Source organism: Sturnus vulgaris, chromosome 12 (assembly GCF_052056855.1).
Source record: "Sturnus vulgaris isolate bStuVul1 chromosome 12, bStuVul1.hap1, whole genome shotgun sequence".
Taxonomy (NCBI): Eukaryota; Metazoa; Chordata; class Aves; order Passeriformes; family Sturnidae; genus Sturnus; species Sturnus vulgaris.
Window position 1 is genome coordinate 15369409 of NC_142254.1, and position 20314 is coordinate 15389722.

The 20314-nt window shown below is 48.5% G+C and overlaps 2 protein-coding genes across 5 annotated transcripts; one reads left to right on the top strand and one right to left on the bottom strand.

Moving 5' to 3' along the window:
- Window positions 1–75: 75 nt before the first annotated feature.
- Window positions 76–4890, bottom strand: LOC106860908 (uromodulin-like). The gene is made up of 9 exons (XM_014889016.2): window positions 4805–4890; window positions 3909–3975; window positions 3231–3398; window positions 2463–2668; window positions 1773–1933; window positions 1329–1574; window positions 990–1149; window positions 538–682; window positions 76–211 (listed from the first exon to the last, which is right to left on the bottom strand). The coding sequence occupies exons 1-9, from the start codon at window positions 4805–4807 to the stop codon at window positions 111–113; spliced, it is 1257 nt and encodes a 418-aa protein (XP_014744502.2). The 5' UTR covers window positions 4808–4890; the 3' UTR covers window positions 76–110.
- A 1331-nt stretch (window positions 4891–6221) lies between these two features.
- On the top strand, window positions 6222–19247 carry DRC7 (dynein regulatory complex subunit 7). Of its 4 annotated transcripts, none has more exons than XM_014889060.2 (16): window positions 6222–6270; window positions 6911–7049; window positions 7455–7629; window positions 8272–8397; window positions 9536–9730; window positions 10055–10198; window positions 10521–10739; window positions 11441–11551; window positions 12321–12396; window positions 12893–13021; window positions 13861–13989; window positions 14449–14675; window positions 15557–15772; window positions 16855–16965; window positions 18038–18139; window positions 18845–19247. In XM_014889060.2, exons 2-16 carry the CDS (start codon window positions 6922–6924, stop codon window positions 18953–18955), a joined length of 2199 nt encoding a protein of 732 aa, XP_014744546.1. In that variant the 5' UTR covers window positions 6222–6270; window positions 6911–6921; the 3' UTR covers window positions 18956–19247. The 4 variants fall into 4 exon arrangements, with proteins under 4 accessions (XP_014744546.1, XP_088028175.1, XP_088028176.1 ...); XM_088172049.1 differs by having other exon boundaries at window positions 12324–12396; XM_088172050.1 differs by lacking the exon at window positions 11441–11551.
- The last annotated feature ends 1067 nt before the right edge of the window (window positions 19248–20314 follow it).

Consider the following 20314-nt stretch of genomic DNA (forward strand, 5'->3'; position numbering starts at 1 on the left):
CCCTTCAAGCACTGCTTGCATCCAGCCATTACCCCCTTCCCCAAAACACCCATAAAGACACAGCAAGAGCCTCTCTGCTTCTGTCATATTTATTGGGAAACAACTGTTTCCTAAAGCATCCGCTGCCTCACGCTGATGGCTGCAGCAGCCACAGTGAGCACAGTGAGCACACACAATGGAATGAGGGCCCTGGAGAGCCATGGGTTGGGTCCTGTCAAAGAGGAGAGACATTGGTTGTGTATCTGGGTCCCCTGAGCCAGCTCTTAGCCCTGGCAAGGCATTCCCTGACGGGATAGATTCAGGGAGGTCATCCCCTGTGGTGGGCAGGAGCCACAGGAGCTGGGGGTACTTTGGGATCCTGAGGGCACTAACAGGACTCGGTCACCTCAAATGGCCTCCACCCACCCCTGCTGCCTACAGCCCAGCATGCATGCCTGCTCTGAGCCATGCTGTGGATGGGCTTGCCCCCAGCCCTGCTCCTGGATTGCTGCTTGGATCTCCTGGACTGACCTCAGTGTTCAGGACACACGTACGTACCCGCCGGGTCCTGCTGGTCAGCGCTGGAATGATGGGTCTCTGCTCCCGAGGAAGGAGCAGGCAGCAGGAGGATGGGCCCGTAGGACACAATGCTATTGTAGTCACCTGCCAGCGCCCGCCTGCTCCTCCAGTGCCTGGGGCATTGCTGTCAACAAAGCCAAAGGGTGATAGCAGGGCAGGGAAGAAGCACCTGCACCTGGGCCATCCTGTAGATCTCCCTTCCTTTCCCAGGGATGAGGGAAAGGAGGTCTCTAGTGGGTTCAGGCCATTGTGCCTTTGGGCTGAGGTCCTGATTCGGGAGGTGTTTATTTTGTGAGGCCCCCAAAACAAGAGCAGAGCCCCTCTTCCAGGTAGAGCTAGTGAAGGGAGGTCCCACACCCACCCAGGGTCCTGCACCCACCCAGGGTCCTGCACCCACCCAGGGCATGGTGCAGACCTGCAAAGGAGCTCACCTTGGCACAGGGCTCTGGGCTGTCAGGAACACAGAGCTGGACACGGCAGTGCAGGAACACCTTGGGGTAACCAACAAACTGAAACATCTGGAAGCTGAACTTGGCAGCAGTGCTCTCTCCAATGGCATTCAGATAGATCACTGTCTCATCATGGGGACACCTGGGACATGAGGGCTGGATCAGTGGGTGTCAAGCGAGGTGGAGCATCCCATCCTGGGATACTGTATCCCACAGGGACGGGGTGCACTGACAGGCTAAACTGAACAGGCCCGTTTCTGTGTCAGTCCTTGACGCACTGTGCTGCAGGGACACGGGGTGTGCTGGGGACACTGCACTCACCCCTGCTCAATGAGCTTGTGCTGCATATCCTGGTGTGGATCCACGCTCGGCGTGGCCCAGCAGTCCAAAACACTCAGCAGGAAGTACTTGAGCTGGTGCTGCCCTTCTATCTTCAGCAGGACATAGACTGTGTCCGTGAGGGTGACAGCCACACCGGGCAGGTGATAAGGCTCGAGGTAGGAGGGGGACTTGTACAATCTCATGCTGACATTGAAGTGTCCTTCTCTGACCACAAACTGTACCAGCCTGAGAGGAGAGGATGAGAGCTCACGAGTAGGACAAGGAGGTGGAAAGGACATAGCAGAGGTGAAGTCACCAGTGTCTGGCATTGCTCTCAGAGCTCTCTAGGGCTCCCCAGGGCCTTTGCAAATTGTCTCACTGAATCTACTTTTCTCCAAGCTCAAAGATCACTGTGTCAGCAGCAAGGTGAAATGGGACACTCACTTGTCAACAGCAGTGAGAGAGAAGGGCAGTCTCACAATCTGCTCGTAGGCGTAGATGCAGGAGAAGTGCACCTCCAGCTGAAAACTGCGGGAGATCATGGCCCTGGCAGCCTCCTGCTCTGACTCCATGACATTGGAGTACGAGACATGGGAGCTGTTTTGCTGGAACGACACAGAAATCAAATCTCCAGAGGATGACTAAAGCCATACACAGAGCTGCAAGTTCAGAAGGCACAACTCAGCTATAGCTGCTCTGGGCCTGGATATCTGCTGGGCTTTCAGCTTGTGTCTCTGGCCTGCTGGGTCAGTATTGTGAGCACAGGTGAGCAAAGGACTCTTCTGTGCAATGCAGAGCTGGAGCGCCATTTCATCTGCACCCTTCCTGCTCCATGAAGCAAGTCAGGGACCAAGGGGACAAGGCTGCAGAGTTCAGAGGATGTCCCCAGAAAGCTGAGGGCTGTTGCCAGCCCACAATGAGTCTTCCTAGCTCTCCTAAATAAGACAAAATTTGCTGCCAGCAGGGGTTTGGTAGAGGCAGAAGAGCTTTCTGACATCCTTAGGGAAAACTTTTTAAGGGGAATGAGAACTTTTCAGCACGCAGATATAAAAGCAAAAGCCTTTGGGGTTGCCCTTTGCTGTCCCATCTCACCATGTCTGCTTCTCTCCTGGCTTTGGAGCTATGGATCCTCACCTGGATTACTGATCCACAGGCAGTGTGGTTTTCACCTGTGAGAGTGGCTGCAAAAAACAGCTCACCCTCTTCTTCCTTCTCTGAGACCTTGCATGCCTTGTTCTTCAAGTGGACAAGCTCCAGCGGGATTTTCAAGAGCTCAAACACCTCCTTCCTCACCATCATCTTCATGTGCTCTTCCTCACAGGCCAACTTCAGCACCACATCTGGGGGAAAAAGCCATCTGCAATAGCAATAAGGGAGAAGCCTGAAGGAGCCCTAGGGCAGCTGCAGGCTGGCACAGTCCCACTGAGCTCAGCAGCCTCTCATCCCAGCCTTGCTGCAGGCTGCTCTAGGGCTCTTCAGAGACACTGGCAAAAGACAGTCTGGTCCCTTTTGAGGGTTGTTCACACAACCCTGTCTGTCTAGGGAACTAGAGGGACAGAGACCCTCTCCTTCAGAGGAAGAAGACACAGTTTTGGGGCAGTGTCTGGAAGGGGCTTCACTGTATCTGTGCCAGGGTGCATGTGCTTGTTCTGAAACTGTGAGGCAGCTGTGCCCTACACCCTACACCATGGCACAGCCAAAGAATTAAGGCTTTTGGGGATGAAGAAAATGGCCTGTGGCTGGGTCTTGTACCAGCATGTAGCCAGGATATGGTTGTAGGGGTGCAGAATGCACCAGGAGCTGGGATGTGCTCCAGGAGTGGAGAGCAATGGTAACTCCATCACCTTTCCCTCGGTGCCCATGGACAGACTGGGGAGGGCTCACCAGCATTCCCAGCCCTACCTTGGCAGAATTCCCCTGTGAATCCTGGCTTGCAACTGCAAACTGGTCTGTCCACATTCACCTGGCACTGCCCCTGGTGCTGGCACGGGTTTGGCAGGCAGGCATCTGGGCTCCTCTTGACATGGAGGGCAACCCCTGGCCTCAGGCCATGGGTGCTTACCAGCTCACCTGCAGCAAAGGAAAGGCAAGAAAGATGAAATGCAACTAGAATATCTCCTTGATGAGAGATTTGAGAACTCACCCCAGTGCAGGAAGCTCTGCACAGCTCTCAAGGGCTGAGATCCTCGCCTAGAGCCAGAGCAGACACATCTGAGGAAGAACCTGCTGCCTCAGCTTGCTGGGAGGCTGAGACCTCCTCAGCCTGGCTGTAATCTAGACCAGAGCTATGGGGCCTGTCACTGTCACCAAGGAGCATGGTGGCACATTGCAGGACCTGGGCTCATTTCCATGGGTTACACACCCTTCATGGCTGGGATGGACAGCCTGCAGTTTCTGCCCATTTTGCTGGCTCCTGGACCTGGTTCCTGCCTCACTCAGCTCTATTCTCTTGTTCCTCCTAGGCAGCCTTCAGCAGTGCCCTGAATGAGGAACTTGAACATAGATCAGGTGAAGGTTTGACCTTTCCTTTCCATATTACCCATCCATGACCCAGCAGGGACAGAGCACAGGAAGACTCACTCTTGTTGCCTTCACAGCCAGCCAGGCAGAGCACAGAGAGCAGCAGCAAACATCTCACAATCCTTTCCTGGAAAAACAAGCAGGCTCTGGATAACTTGGATTTGTTATCATGCTCACTGGAGATGTTTGCAGTCATTCAGAAAGGCTGAATCCTCAAGCATGGGTGCAATGATTTCTGTACTGTATTTCCTAGGTTCCATGGCCCAAAGTAATTTCCCTTCCCAAAGGGCCAGATCAGTCTTCCCCCATCAGGTTAACAAAAAGGTCAAACACTATCCTGAATTTAGGTAGCTATTCCAGAAAGCAGGTGGGAGAAACCAGCCCTGGGACCCACAGGGATGTGCTGGCAGTGATAAAGGCACATTTCAGTGGCAACTTGATTAAAACTGCACAGCTGAGGCATCAGTCTGGGCTCCCCAAAGAGGAAAGGAGTCACCCTCTTCCCACTACAGTTCTTTTGGAGAGTTAGGATTTGCAAAAGGATCCTCACTGTTCCAGTAAGTCAACAAGGAGACAACGGGATAATAAAACACACCCAAAGCCTTGAATACGACTAAAAATAGTGTCAAAAAGACACAGATTAAGTCAATCTCTCCTGTTAGTACAGATAATGCATTTCTTTAGGGAAATTATTGTCACAGTGCTGGATTAGCCCTGGTCACCAGGTACTCCTGATCAGAGATGTGGATGCAAGTCAGCCAGGTGGCTGGGCAATGCTCTGTCAGAGCTCTGAGAGCAGGGCAAATCCAGTGCCCAAAACCCCCTCACACAGCCCACCCACACCCCCCTCCAGTGACCCTGCCAGACTGCTGGACAAGAAGAGTTAATTCCCCTTCTGCTCCTTGCTCACTGCAGCAATCCTGCGAGATCCCACACCTTGTTCTCCTGCCGCTTACCATTGCCAGGCTGCTCCCTGCTCCTCCATCCAGCGCTGTCCCGGTTCCTTCCCCTCAAGGGTGGCTCGGCACACCCGGGGCTGCTCCGTTCCTCCCGCCGTGTGCCTTATATCGCCTTGGGACAGCTCATCCCTCTCCCCCACGCAAACACGCTGCCTTTGGGATTGCACAAGAGCCTGCTCAGCATCCCTTGGAGACCGGGGAGAAAAGGACTCTGGAAGTCCATCCCCCCGCACGGACGGCCATTCACAGCTTGTGGATGCTGACCCAACTCACAGCCCTGACGGGGTCCCAAACAGGGACTATCAGCAAAACCCTCCGGAATCTGGGGTCTGTGCATCCAGCTGGTTTTGTGGTACCTGTTTTTGATGCTGCAATAACAACAGATATCACAGTGGCACACGAGAAGGCCAGATAACTTTGGGTGCTGAGTACACACAGTTTTGGAACAACATTCATTTGCCTTATCTGTTTTTTTATTGACTTCCGGCATTTAAGAACTGCTGAGAAGTACTGGTGAGAGATGGAGAGTCCTACCCCACTTTGTTTCATAGAATATCCAGATGTGATATGCACCTGCAAGGATTGAGTCCAATTCCTGGCCCTTGCACAGGACCACCCCAGCAGCCCCACCCTGTGCCTCTCTCAGAGCATTGTCCAAATATTCTTTGAACTCTGGCAAGCTTGGGGCATCCCCATGATCATTTCCCTGGGGAGCCTGTTCCAGTGCCCAACCATCCTCTGGGGAAAGAACCTTCTGAAATCCAACCTAAATCTCTGCCCTCAATACAGGTTCATGCCATTTGGGCAACAGTAACCATCTGCAAATGGTGCATTAATCACTCAAAATGATGCTTCCTGATACATTTTGACTGCAGTCTGTGCATCCTCAGAGCTTTAATTGCCGGGGCTCCCTTAACAGAATGCCTAATGTGGACATCCGTCCACCAATCCATATTTTTTCTTAACCGCAACAACAAACCAGAAAAAAAAGTGTTTCTCAACCTATCCTGCTTACAGTGTAATGGACGGCCGGTTAAAAATAAAAAGGAAAAAAGAAAAAAGAATTAAAAAATGAACACAAAAATATAAAAAGGAAAAAGAAAAAGGAAAAAGAAAAAGGAAAAAGAAAAAGGAAGAGAAAAAGGAAACGGTAAAGGAGAAGAAAATAAGAAGAAAAAGAAAAAAAGAAAAAAGAAAAAAGAAAAAAAAAAAAAGAAGAAAGAGCAAGGTGACTTGCCATCCCTTGATGCCAGTTTTTGGGTAAGTGCCTCCTCAACAAGGGATGACTGGGGGTGGCTTTCATTTTTCGAGAGCCGAACTCTGAGTTTCGGAGCAGGTGCCGGAGCCGTGGCGGCGGGCAGGGCTGGCCGCTGTCCCCTCCTTTGCCGCCCGCTGTCCCAGCGGCCCCGGGGCACGGCACCGGCGGCTCTGGCGGCGCTGGCGGGGCCGGGGCAGCGCAGGGGGTGCGCGGGGGTCCCGGGGAGCCTCGGGGGCTGCGGCGGGAGGTGCGGGGGGAGGGTCCCCGGGGGTGTCCCGGCTGGCCCGGGGCTCGGGGCAGCCGCAGGTGCCCGGGAGGTGGCGTTGCCATGGGGAGCGCTGCGGGCCGCGCCGGGAGCCGCGGGTGAGGGCAGGGCCGGGAGCCGTGCGGGGCAAGGTCTGCGCCTCGCTGTGCCCGCTGCGTGCCCCGCTCGGGGTCAGCCTGACCGCGGGGACGGCGCACAAACAGCCCCGACTATCGCCGGCCGTGATACCGACAGGCGCTGCCCTTGGGGCGGCCCGCTCCCTCCAAGGCCCCGCGGGCCGGGCGCGGTGCCCAGCGGAGGGATGGAGGAGGGAGGACACGGGGCACCCAGCCTGGATGTGGGGACGTGCTGTGCCCTATCGAGCCAGGCTCTGCCTGCTCTGCCACGCTTAGGGTGTCCAGGAACACGGAGCCGCTTATTTACCAAAGCCAGCCCAAACCCGGTGCCCTCCCTTTACTCTCATGGTTCTGGCTGCCTCAGCCATGCTCATACACCAAAACGCCGCGGCCACGGTGTGTTTCTCTGTTCTGTGTAGCTGGGTCCCACCCCTGAATTCACCCTGGTGTGTGCATTCCTGTAGTGCCAAGCAGAATGGAGGCCCTGGAGGAGAGAGAGGAAGTGGAGGAGGCAGCAGAAGACGAGCTCTCTTTGAATATCAGCGATTACTTCGATGAACTGGGTGAAGCTGTGGAGGAAGCCTCTGTCACAAGTGCTGAATCGTAAGTCTTTGCCCATGGCCGGGATGAACAGAGATGTTCCCTTTGGGCCCCACAGGGTGAATTGCACACGTGTGGGTGGCACTTGTGGTCCCCTTGCACAGTGCTGGGAGTGAGTGAGTTTCTTGTGCCTGACGAGTTTGTCCAAGAGTGTATGCAAGAAAGACAAGGTAACTCATTTGATTGTACATCCATTCACCACTGTATAAAGATCCCCTGAGACTCTGGGTATATGTCAGTTTGCCATTGCTCCAGAGATGTTTGGCTATGTCAAAATAATATCCTTGGATGGCCCCTATTTTTTACCTGTGAAACAGGGAAGTCCTGCCATGTTTTGATATCAGGTCATCCTGCCTGTATTGCTCCTGGCTTATTACTTGTGTCTCTCTGCCTCCCCCACCACGTAAGTGATTTTGACTGGAGCTCCATTGACACATCCCACTTACCATCTTCGTACAAGACAAATTCCCAGCAGGAAAAGGAACTGCTGCAGCTCGCTGACCATTTCTTCCAGCAATACACTCACCTGTGCCCCGACCGCAAGCCGCTCTTCATTCACCCGCTCAACGAATGTGGTGTGCAGGTATGGGGTGTGTGGGGCTGGGCCACAGCACAGGCAGCAATTGCCTTCCACTGTGCCAAGTGTGTGAAAGAACAGCAGCCCCTCCTGCCCTCCCTCCTGGCTAAAGGGACTAGGAACCTGCTGGCTGAACCCACAGCCCCTGAGCAGGCATACAGAACCCCGGGAACACTCTGTCTGTCCAAATCCATGAGCCATAAAAATATTGGTGTTGCCATGTGGGTTGCAGTGTGATGCTTAGGAAACAGGAGAGGCCACAGAAACATAAAGGGAAGGAAAAGAAACACATGAAATAGATAAGGTTCAGGCTCAGCCACAGATAGAGAGTATGGATCCAGAGTTAAGTGTTAATCTGAACTTCACAGAAGTTATAGGGAAGGAGTAAATGTGGAATTTTGTGGTCTGGTTTTGTTTTCTCTGGGCCCAAGCTGCACAGCTGTTGAAAGAAAACTGTTGAAAAGAAAAAAGAGTTGGAGGATGTAAAAGCCAAAAGTAAATAAAGTGGAATTTCCATCTTTGGAAGATGCAATTTATATGCTGTAGAAAAATCCTGAATTTGATCCAGGGTTGGTCTGAGGATGGCTTTGAACAGGAGACTCTGCCAAGGGCCTGTTGGCTAGCCAAACTCTTCTTGTTGCCCTACAGAAGTTTGTGAGCACAACAGTGAAGCCAACCCTGTTGCCTTTCCCAGACCTGTACTACTGGTCAGGCTGTGCCAGCTTTGTCTGTGATTACCTCATCATGGAGCCCCTCAAGTGCCCAATCACACCGGTAAGAAAGGGGCTGCACCCCAACAGAGACATTGCAGAGGTGGCAGAAGGGCCTTTCAGCAGGACACAGTGGGGAAGTCCCCGTGGCTGGGATTACAAAGGTCTTTGACACTTCCACCATCCCCTCACTATTTAGGCAACCCCGTCATTTTCCCAGACCCTGCCCCTGCATTCTGTTGGACCCACAGTCCCGGTGCATGTTCAATGTGGTACGTAATTACTTTTAAGTAATTAAGCACCATTTCTTCAAGACCAGACCCTGCTTTCAGCCAGCCCAGCTGGAGCACTGTGGGAGGCAATGGCTGACAAGCTTCCCCTCTGAAAACCAAGACACCTTGGAAAAGAGGAGCACCTAAACCCTAGAGGATGATACTTGGCCTCAAGTGACCTGTCCTTAGGGACTTCCAGACATTTCTTTTCCCATATCTGGGGATATTTTGGGATGGCTGAAGAGAGATTTCTAGGTTAGCAAAAAGGGATGATGCCAGAGCTGGGGTAAATTCTTGATGATAAGATGCTAGCAAGGATTGCAGAGCGACCTAAACAATCTACACCAGCCACAGGCTGTTCCAAGAGTCCCAGGGTCTTAAGAGGAGCTCTGGCACTTTGTGGCCACTCAGAAGGTATCTCCATTTAGCAGATGAAGACTGCCTTAGGTGATCACCTTAGGTGATGTCTGAGAACTGAGTGGGAGTAACACCTCTCTGTATGCAGTATGTGTGTATTGATACTTTTTATTGTTCACCAGAGAGGGCCAGAGGGAAGTATGTTTCCTTCTGTGAGCTATAATTTAGCTTATGGGTGTTTTCCTGGAAGTACTGTAGACAGAACAGCAGGAGATAGAGGGCAATCCCATTGCAGGATTGTGATTAGTGTTAGGTTTTCAGCAGTTTGATGAGTTTGTCATGTCTTTCCCTTCCTATGGTTAAATTTGTCACCTGGTTTGGGTCAGAGTTTCCCCAGATCACTTTGGAGGGGAGTTTTGGAGTCTGTGGCTTTTAAAGGAATGTTATACACTGGATTCCCTAAGGGTGCAGAGCCCAGGGATGTTGGCAATGCCTCTCTCCCCTGCTCTCTGCCTGGTACACGTTTCTGCTCCACAAGACAAGGACTGTGAACATGCATCTCTCTCTTTCAAGCCCAGTTCACTCTATTCCCCAACCACCATTCTGAAATACCAGCGAGGGAACTGCTTTGACTTTGCTGTGCTGCTGTGCTCCCTGCTGATCGGGGCTGGCTACGATGCCTACTGTGTACATGGATATGCCACCCTCGAGATGTGCTCCCTGGACCAGACTCGGGAGCTGTGCCCACTGCTCAGGAAGCCCCCAGAGGTGAGAGCTGCAGTGAGTGGCAGGGAGGAGCCCAGCACACATACTCAGCCTGTTCATGTCCAGTGAGCTCCAGAGCTGAGCTAGGGGGAACAGTTTCAGGTCCACAGTGCGTTTCAGTCCATACCAGGGACCTCACCAAAGGAATCTTTTGAGAAATTTTCTCCAGCTCCTTTGAAGGCCTTTTTGGCTTCACTGAATTTCTGCTCGCCAGGTGCAATATTGCAAAATTCCAAATGTTGGAAACTGGGAGCTACCTGTAAGCCATACATTTACTTCTTTCTCTTGATCTCTGCTGGGTTTCACAATAATACCCTGCTTTTGCAGGTACCAGAAGAGGAGGATCCCAACAAGTATAGAATTAAGTACCCTTTAGATCCACAGAGCAAGTTTGAGCTTCAGCAGAAGGCCAAGAAGGAGGAAGAAACTGAATCTCCACAAGAGGAGGAAAGAGAAGAGGAGGTGGTCACGGTGAGTTAGCAAGGTCCACCTTGCTGTGAGCTCCAGGAAGAAGAGCTGAGACACAGATAATGGCTGGCCAAAGAGAGGAGCTTGCACCCTCCTCTGTGAAGTGTGACACAACCCTGATCATGGCCATGTGCACTTGGCCTCCAGGAGCACAGTGTGTGCTGGCACAGGAACATGTGCTGGGTATGTACTACCTCACTCTCAAAGAGCATTAAGAGCCTGGAGTTCTTCAGAAGTGGGCAGAGGAAATGATAAGATTGCCCTTGGGTTGGATTAAAGTGTCAATAAAATGGCAATAATTATTGCTCTATCCTCTGTGCTACAGGAGGTGGGAATGCCCAAGCGAGACCCTTTGCATGGCTTACGGGTGCACGCGTGGGTTCTGGTTCTGCCTGGGAAGAGGAAGGTTCCCGAGACCTTCTTCATCAACCCATTCACAGGAAATCACCACAGCACCACAGATGAGTGCTTCCTTGGGATTGAGAGCATCTGGAACCACAGGAACTACTGGGTGAACATGCAGGACTGTCGCAAAGGCTGCAAGGTAGGGAGCCCTTAGCACCCTGGGCATGTCAGGGACAGCTGGGCTAACCTGAGTCCTGGTGAAGTCCAAGACCAGTAGTGGTCCAGTTTCCACTTAACCATTCCTTGTGTTGGTTTTGGTCATATTGCTCTGACTACAGAGACTATGGAACTACTCCAGGGCATCCCAGGCTCTGAGCTGGCAAATACAGATCACATCTATTAAATACGTTCAGTGTAAGAGTTTCAGCTTTTAAGGCTGGCTAGGCACTCCTCTCAAACAACGGCTTTTGAGGCAGAAGATGTTTTGGGTCTGTCAGGCATAGCTCAAGGCAGGTAAGACCTTGATTAGGTTCTTCTCACACCTCAGCTATTCCCCAGCAGACAGAAAGTCTGGGAAGTGAGGGTCTGAGCCAGATCAGCTTGCCCTTGGGACCATACTTGCCCTGAGGAAGGAAGCAGAAGCATTTCCAGCCACTTCTTATCTGAGGAAAAGGTACCACGAGGAAGGGGTTTGCAAGCTCTAGGCACAGGGACAGTCTTTGGGGTCCTACCAGCAAGCCAAGGGTTTGAGGAGCTCACCTCACTGAGGTCCGGATCTCTAGAGTGTCTGACACCCAGGCAGGTCCAGAGCACCACAGACATGTTTATGCAGTGGTCAAGTTTAGTGTCTGGCCCTTGACAGTGCCCTGTAGTTCAAACAGTTTTTCCTGTATGCCCTAGGATCTCAGCTTTGACTTGAGTGATTCTATCTGCTGGGAAATGATGTTTTCAGAGAGCAAGGAGCTCTCTCAGTCACCCACAGAGTCACCCAACAAAGACACAGATGACATGGTGAGTGACCCAAGCGATGCTGTTGAGCTGTGAGGACCCTGTATGGAACCAGTGTGTCCATAGGCCTGTGAATATCTGCCTGCCTGCTGCCCTCTCCAGGTCAGATCCCTTCTACTCTGGCCAGGTTTAGATTCCTTCTCAGTCTAGAAGAGTTCTGGTGCTTTCTGAAGCAGGACTCCAAGTGGTATTTCACAGGTCATAAGTGGCTAAGGATCTCTGTAAACCTCCAGTGGATTGGCCTTTGGGGTGCAATAATTTAAAAAATAAAATCGAGAATGAGATTTTTGTGGACATTCTTTCTATGCTGGTCACCTTCCCCTCCTGGCTGCAAGGTAGACCTGCCAACCAAGTGCAGAAATAATGTTTGTCCTCTAATATACAAAAAATGCTGTGTACTAGAAGCAAAAAATGTTGTCCTATTGGGAGAAGACAACATGATAAAACAGGCATTGCACAGCAGGACAGAGGAATGCAAATAATAATTCCCTCCTGCTATCTACTCTTCTCAGCCTGTGCCCATAACTGGGGAGCAAAGAGTCCTCCAGGGTTTACATAAAATAATCTGGTCATTTTGGTGATTGCCACATTTATTCCCCGCCAGCATGAGCAGTAGCCAGGAGAAGATAATGGCATCAGGCTCGAGTAGGGATGTGCTGTCATAACTGCTCACATGAGCTGAGCTCTGATCACTGCAGTTCACCAGGACCAAAATGCCTCCTGGCACAGTAAGAGATGCTGCCAAAACCACAAATCTCTGCTTCTGTTTCAGCAGGAAAAGGGAGAAATAGACACGAGCTTTGAGATGCCACTATCATGGGTAACCCAAATTAGGGTCTCCTGCAGAGGTAGGTATTCTTCTTTTGCCGTTTGCTTGCCCCCAGCTGCCCTTTCAGTGGATTTGGGACATTTGTCTCTCTCACTGGGATCTCCCTTCAAGGTAGTCAAACAGTATCAGTGAAGCACAGTAGATGAAGGCCACAACAGCTATTGGTTCAAGTAGCTGCTCTCAGTGCTGCACTGTCTCATCCCTCACAGACACACACCCCACACTGTTCTCCTGCCAGCTGGGAATTTTGCCTGGGATGGTCTTTCTGTTACTGCTATGCATAAGGAACTGCATCTGCATTATCAAATACCTGTTTGGGGAGAGAAAAAAGTTATGATACCATTATAACATTAAAGGACAACAGGCAGGGTGTGAACAGCTTTATTGCCAGCAGAACATAGTAAATAAATGCATATTGTCTCTTAGACCAGGGTATTTTCCCTCTTAAATTCTTTTTTTTTTTGGGCTGAGTAGAGGAGAGTCAATTTGTCTGACATCTTTCTTGCCCACTGCAGAATATGAGAATCCCTTTTCCCGGGGAAAGAAGGTGATCCTGTATGATAAAGCAAAACTGGAGAAATGGGCGGCGTTCGCGAATGAAGATGGGCTGGTGGAACGCCTCACTGTCTATGCAGACTCAGACTGTAAGAGGGATGAACGAACACACTCCACACACTGAGCAAACAGCCTGGGGCATGCTGATGGAAAGGGGCAGGTGGTCCCCTTCCTGCCAGAGTCTCTCTTGTGCTTTCTCATTTTCCTTTCACCTTTGTGGGCGAATTATTCACGATATCCTCAAACTCTTCATCACGCTTAGTCTGTTGAGCCCCTGAACTTTCCAGCATTGCTAGGGGTTTTCACAAGAGTTTGAATCTATTTTATGCACCAGTGAAACTGTTCGGTGTCACAGGTCAGCTGCTTGGATTTTCAGTCTTCAGAGAAATGGAAGGCTGTTCGATTTGATCCAATAGTGTCACTATCCACATTTCATCATTGGTGTCAAAAGGGGCCATAGAAAGGGGCAGCTACAGCCTGAGGATATCTCTGTATTTGAAAACATTATTTTTTAACAGATGGTCCAAGAAACCGTGCAGATTCCTAACTGGACATACAGTGTCCTGTCCTCAGCTTTCTTGGATAGTGTGATGCTCCAATCTCCTGACACCATCATTTAGTATTTGGGATAGAATTGCTCTTGCCTATCTATAGCCCTTTGCTGTGCCATGTTCTATTCCTGAGCTCATTACTCTAGTTCTGGCTGATGGAGAGGAATAGACCCTCTTAGGGTATAATTCATCTACTCAAATGTAGATTAGGATTCACATACAAAATTCCCCTGTGCACAGGGGCAGTTCCAGTGGCTGTACTATGTCCACTGAGGCTGTATCAAGAGCATAGGGTGCTGGCACAAACAGAGCTCATCAGAATTTTGCCACCTCCAGCAGGGTGACCTAAGGTTGCAAAATGACTTGTCTCCTGTCAGGTACTGAAGAACTGGAGGTGAAGGAATGGTTCAAACACCGAGAAGACCTGTTGTATATGAGAGAAGTGAATAAACAAACACAGCTGATCACAGACCATTTCAGGCCAGGACACCCCCTCCTTCTTAAAGGTATTCCAGCTCATCAGGGCAGCCACTGCAGCTGATGGGATTTCACATTACTCCCTTCTAGCAGAGGCAAGAGCCTAAAGCTGAAAGTCAGGAGAGACAGGATACTTGTGGATAAATTGCCTAGATAAATAAAATAGTCTCCAGTGAAGAGGAGAGAATTGGGTTGGTGGCTTGGAGTCCTGGGCAGTGCTCCCCCAGCTAGGTAGTTTTCTATTATTAGGAAAATACACAGTTATCATGTGTATCAGCATGATACATTTCTACTTTTATAAGTAGAATTTATAGAAGCAGAAATTTTCTCTTTGGGATTATGTTTGTTCTCTCAGTGTTGTGCAGCTGGGGATAAGTCCTGCATCAGATCTGTTGCTAACGCTGAAGAAAATGAGACCTCCCCTGGACATGCTTGTGTTCAGTGTATTACAGTTGTCAGCTCTGAAAACCTGTGTGATTTGTCCTTAGCTCACTCCTACACATCACTGGAACCTGAGACTGGGCACACAGTGGAATTTTACCACACAGCACGAGTTGATGGCCTCTGGAAACGTTTTGAAAATGCTACAGAGATGACAGAGTACTTTGTGGGGCGGGAGGACTTCCTGCACATGCGGCACATAGAGTTTGGAGAAAGAGACAAAGAAATGGAAAACGGTGGCATCACAGCTGATGCTAACCCCCGGCCTATAGTGGTATGGAACAGAAAAATATGTGTCACTGTGATATTTAAACTATGCAAAACATACTGCCTGAGGCTTCAGTTCATTTTCACTGGGCATGGCTGAGGCAAAACTCCAGATGAGACATCCAAGCATTGTTCAGCTGCTGTGTCTCACAGTTGCTTGCCTGACAGAGAGCTACAGTGTGACCAGTTGTCAGGAACTGCATTGAGCAGCTAGAATTCAACTAGGAAACAAAGGCTTGGAAATTGCATGTCAGAGGAAAGAAAAAAAAAAGTGACTATGATTTTGGAACAAAATTTTCTCAAGATTCAAAACTAGGAAAAAGGTTTTGTGTGCTGAGCCCAAACTAATATCATTTTAGGTTCCTGATGAATTTTGTCCCATCGCTCTGATTTGTTACAGACAGGTAATCTACCTCTTCCTCTTGTCAGGTCTGGTTTGCAGAACAGAAAGAGGAGGAAATCTGACATCTGGCAGTGTGTGTGGCTCAGACACTTCACCTGCCAAGACAGAGTCATGCAGTGGCCTGTCTTTGGGCCAGCACCAAACATGCTGCCTTTTCCTCCCCTGTGTTGGTAAATGTGGGAAGCTTTGCTTTTCTCCAAAATACCTTGCCTCCTGCAGTTCCCTCAGGCAGGGATGCATCTCAAGCTAACTTGGAGCTTGGAAAGCATACTCTGCTCTACAAATAGGAAACTTCTGTATTGCTTTAAGCAGCTTTGTTGCTGGGTTTTTTAAGGCATGGGCAAGAAGAGTAGGACCATTGGCCAAGAGATGCAAGTCCAAGCAGAAAAGCACAATTTTTACCTTGGGGTTTTACCCAAATCTGTAAATCTGTCAGTTTTGTGTTGTCTAAGTTGTTTCTGTATCTTTTTCTCACTCTCCATTAGCAAATCAAGGAGTATTTCCACAGAAATCCAGAAAAGCCTGCTGATGAAGATGTAGAGGAACGTGTCTTTATGGTCATAGATGATATCATCCAGCTGACATATCACCTCGAGCTTCATGACACCATTGCCTCAAAGGTGGTTTTCTGCAGAGTAATAGGGAGGGAGAAGAGAGAAGATGAAATCTTCCTGAGCAGAGAAAACACTGTCAAATACGAGGTATGAAGACCACAAGACACAAAGGTGAAATGTCAGTGAAAAAACTACAAGCATGACATATTCATGCTGCCCCTCTACTCCACCTGCACACCTCCAGGCTGACAACACCAACAACCCAGGAGATGCACTGCCATGCTGGGAGTGACTGGGAGTGCAGGACACAATGTGACATGACAGGCCTGCTCTAGCCATGCCTGAGGTCATCTTCTCAGCTCTGGTCATCAGGCAGACTCCACATCCCCTGGCATCCTGCAAAATGCAGGTTCAGCAGCTGTTGGGCTCAGTTCTGCAGATTTATGGCAGGGAAGCTGAAACTTCCTCTGTTGTTCCTTCAGAAGAGTGAGAACAGAGCAGCAAAGGCAGACACTTGTGTTCTGGTTCTGTTTCTGCCGTGGCCTTCTTGGGTCCTATAATTCCTTAAATCTCTCAGTGCTTACCCTGATCATACAGAGCAAGATGCTGAGGCAGATAGGTAGGTAGGCAGGTAGATAGATAGATAGATAGATAGATAGATAGATAGATAGATAGATAGATAGATAGAAAGAAAGCCTTAAATAAAAGAGATTCCAAGAGAAGTGGAGTGCTGCAATTAAGCCAAATGATCTCATCGGGGTGAGGGGTCACCCCACTAACAGCATCAGTGTGAGTCTGTAACCTGAGGCAGAAGCCTGCCAGTAAATTGTGCAGTGATGCTGTACAATTACACTTAAAAAAACCAAAGAGAGATTACAAATATGAATTTTTTTAATGTTATGGGTTTTTAAAAATTTCTGTTTCCCACTGGGGGGAATACACAGAACACTATTGCTGGAATTCCATTTTTTCGTCTCTATTTCTGTGCATTCCTATTCATCTCATTTCATCCCAACTATAAAACAGCAGCATCAGCAAAGTGCAAGACGTGCCATCTGGCTCACATTACTGATGGATTCCAAATCAAAGGGAAGTCTGATAAACCCATGCTGACCATGGTTTTGATGTTTCAATGATGGAAATTAGTGTTGCTTTCTTGGCTGTAGCAGGATTGTGGCAGTTTGTGCCAGCAGAGTGCTGCTGTTTTTCACTGACTTCTCTGCTTCCAGCCCTGGTCCTCAGAGAAACACAAGAACATGCTCCATCTGTATGACTTGCTGTGGGAGCTGAGAGCTGAACAGAAGGAGCTGAAGCACCACGTCAGGGACTCTGAAGCAGAGGTAACAGGGAGGTGTCCACAGAGCTGATCAGGTGTAGAAATAGTTTCAGCTGACTGCTTGCCAAAGGCTCCTCAGCATAAACTGTGATAAAAGTAAGACAAAGCAGGTCTCCATGCTGAATTAACATGCTTGCTACTCAGGCATTGTTCAGTGAAAATGTAGCTGTAGTGTATTTATGGAGAGTCACACACCTTCCTGCTCCTGCTCTTTAGTCTTCCTTCCCTGTGAGGAAACATTTCAGAGAGCAAATGACAATATATGCATTGGGGCATCTGGAAGCCTACCTGCCATTTGCCCAGGAATGAGGCCAAGAAGAAAGGATATTGTATGTAATGTTATATCAAGGTGCTAGGCATTGCCAGGAAACCCTATCCAAAATACTGAAGTGACTTGTTGTGTGAGCAGCTATAGGGAAATACTTCATAAAACACTTTGCTTGTACTGCTAATCACAGTGACTGGTGTAACAGATCCACGTTCTTGTAATTACTTCATGATAAATATAATCATTCTGGCAGATGGAGGCGCAGCTATTGGATTTCTTATAATGTTTTTTTGAGGAAGAGAAATCCCTGAAAGAGCTGCAGAGGTAACGCTCAACTATATTAGCCCAGAATATTAGTAATAATTAAAAACAACTTTGCAAAAACCACATTTTTTTTCCACAGAAATTTGAAGCTAGTTCACTGTGACCTCATGAACTACCTTGCCAAATTTCTCAGTCTTGATGTATCAACAGACAAAATATTCCCATTGCTTATGCTGCATATCCTATATAAGACAAAGAACAAGCCAAAGCTCTCAGTGCAATTTCTAAAGTAGTGTCAAAACTGTGACTCCAGAAAAGCTTTCTTACCAGTTAATATCAGTAATCACATTCAAGAATTTTATACACAGTAGTAATCTAAAATTAAGACTACTATCAGCAGGACATGGACATATTTGCACAGATCTATATTTAACCTTATTCTACAATTCTTGTATGCAGCATCTGCTCTGATAGCAGGTCAAGCTGTAAAGGTACAGTCATTTTGTGTGAAAGCTGAGGGGTCTTTCTTCTGATTTCTTGGAAGATGTTAAATATTTTGATGGTCCGTGAGGATGAAGAAGCCAATATTAAATTGTCAGTTTCAATGTACAGCACTTCAAAGAGAGGACAACAACAAGAAGCCACGGTAGGTAAACTTCATTAATGTCAGCATGCAATACAGTACTCAAAGAAATCCAGAGTCAGCTTTTTCTCTATCAGGAGTTATCTCTGAAAAGCTTTTAATATAATTAAAATATATTGGCACAAATCACAGTATGGTGTAAGCTAGCACAGTTTCAATTGCCTTCCCAGGGAAACATAACATGGTCATGCTATGGCCATCTTCTGACTTTCTGGAAAAACTTGCACCACCGAGAATGATTACTGTGTTATTTTGTTTAGTTAATAAAGAAAACAATTAAGAATGATTAGTTGATAATAGGGATTATGGGGAGAGTATTTTAAAAGAGTCATAAATATGCCTATATATATATATAGATGTACATATTTTTATTTGTAATTAGCATGTAAGATCAAAGAACAAAATAGCCCCAGGGTCAAATTTAGACCTTATCTCAATCAAGAATTATTTGGTTCTCCAGGGCTTCTTGACTCTAGTGAGGCAAAACATTTGGATTCGCTGCCTCTTCTGCTCCATGTTTTGATTCCCTTTGTTTTCTTCTTCTCGTAAGACCTCATCTCAAACTTTTTGCCCCCGTCTAAAAATAAATTAGCTCCAGTCTGTGGTTTCCTTCATCTCAGCTCTGTGAATTGAGTTGTGCTTTTGTGTGCCTTTGCTCTTCACTTTCCTCTCTATTCCCCTGACTTCTGGTTGCTTGTTCCCTCACAGGTGTTGGAAGAGGAGCAGAGGAGCTCCCAGAGTCCCTTGGAGAAGGAGAGTCAGGGAGGAGAGGAGGCTCAATCCCTCGCCCATCACACTGCAACCAGCTCCACACTGTAGAGGCTCTGCAGGGACTGGCAATGACTGCCTGAGCAGGCAGGATTACAAGTCAGCCCCCCCAGGAACTTGGCACTGAAGCTACTCTGTGAAATACTTTAGTCCATGTCCCACTGCAGTTTCCCTCTGACATCCCCCTTCTTGTTCTAGGGAAAAGCACTTGGCACAATAGAAAAAAAATATTCTCCTAAAGAGATGCTGCTCAGGAATCCTCACCCAGCTGGGCACCTCTGGCGTGACTGATTTCTTCATTCGTTTTCTGGAGCTGCCTGCAGTAAATCGTTCACTATCATCAGATTTGTGGAGATTTTAATGAATTTGCACCATTCTGCACCTTTTCTTTTTCCCCATTTTGTTCTAAGGCCCATCTGCAGTTACATCAATTGTCAACTCCATCTGAATGGGACCTTAGCCCCAAGGTCTGCTTCAGAAAGGGAGACAAATCATCAGAGTCTTTCAAGGCTTTTCTTTTCCAAATCTGCTCCATAGCTGCTGGCAGCAGGAGCGGGATTATTTGGGAATACTGATTCTTTTCCAACATATTATTTTAACTAATTAATAATTCAGTTTTGCATAAGCAAAGGTTTTGAACTGATGAGTTCACAAATGTAACATTTCTTTGACCTCATCTAGAGTGCTGTAAATGACAAAACATTACCCCATATAACATTGTGGTCATGAACTCATCAGAGTTAATTCAATACCAGAGAAGACACCAGAATAAATTAATTTAAAAATCCTTTTACAGGCATTAGGGACACAGCAGCTGCCAAACCATCAGCAAATGCATTACCGAATCAGAACATTACAGGGTTGGAATGGCCCTTAAAGATCATTTAGCCCCAAGTCCCCTCGCCAGGGGATTTCCTTGTAGTCCTCCGAGGCCACCTGTCCTTGTTTCCACTTCCTGAAAGTTTATTTTTCTTTTCTGAGAAAAAAAGTCTTCTACAGTAGTCTTTTTTTTTTTTTTTTTTTTTTTTTTTTTTTTTTTTTTTTTTTTTTTTCTCTCGGCTGCTTAGCAGCTCCTTATCCATCCACCAAGGCCTCCTGGCATTCTTGCCCGATTTCCCTCTTGTCGGCATGCATTGCTCCTGAGCTTGAAGGATATGATCCTTGAAATTCAGTCTGCATTCTTGGGTCATTATCAAGGAGCAGCGTCCAATTAATTTAATTTTTCTCTGTTGATGGAGCAATTGGTTTCAAAGACAGCGAGAAACACGCACAAGCGGCACGACCGGACCTCAGCCGGGCGGCGAGTGGCACAGAAGCCTTGCAGGAGTCCCGCTCCCTCCGGGGCTGTGCCCATGACACCCGTGAACCGCCTAATGGGACACGACGGCCTCAACCATCGGCGGACCGTGA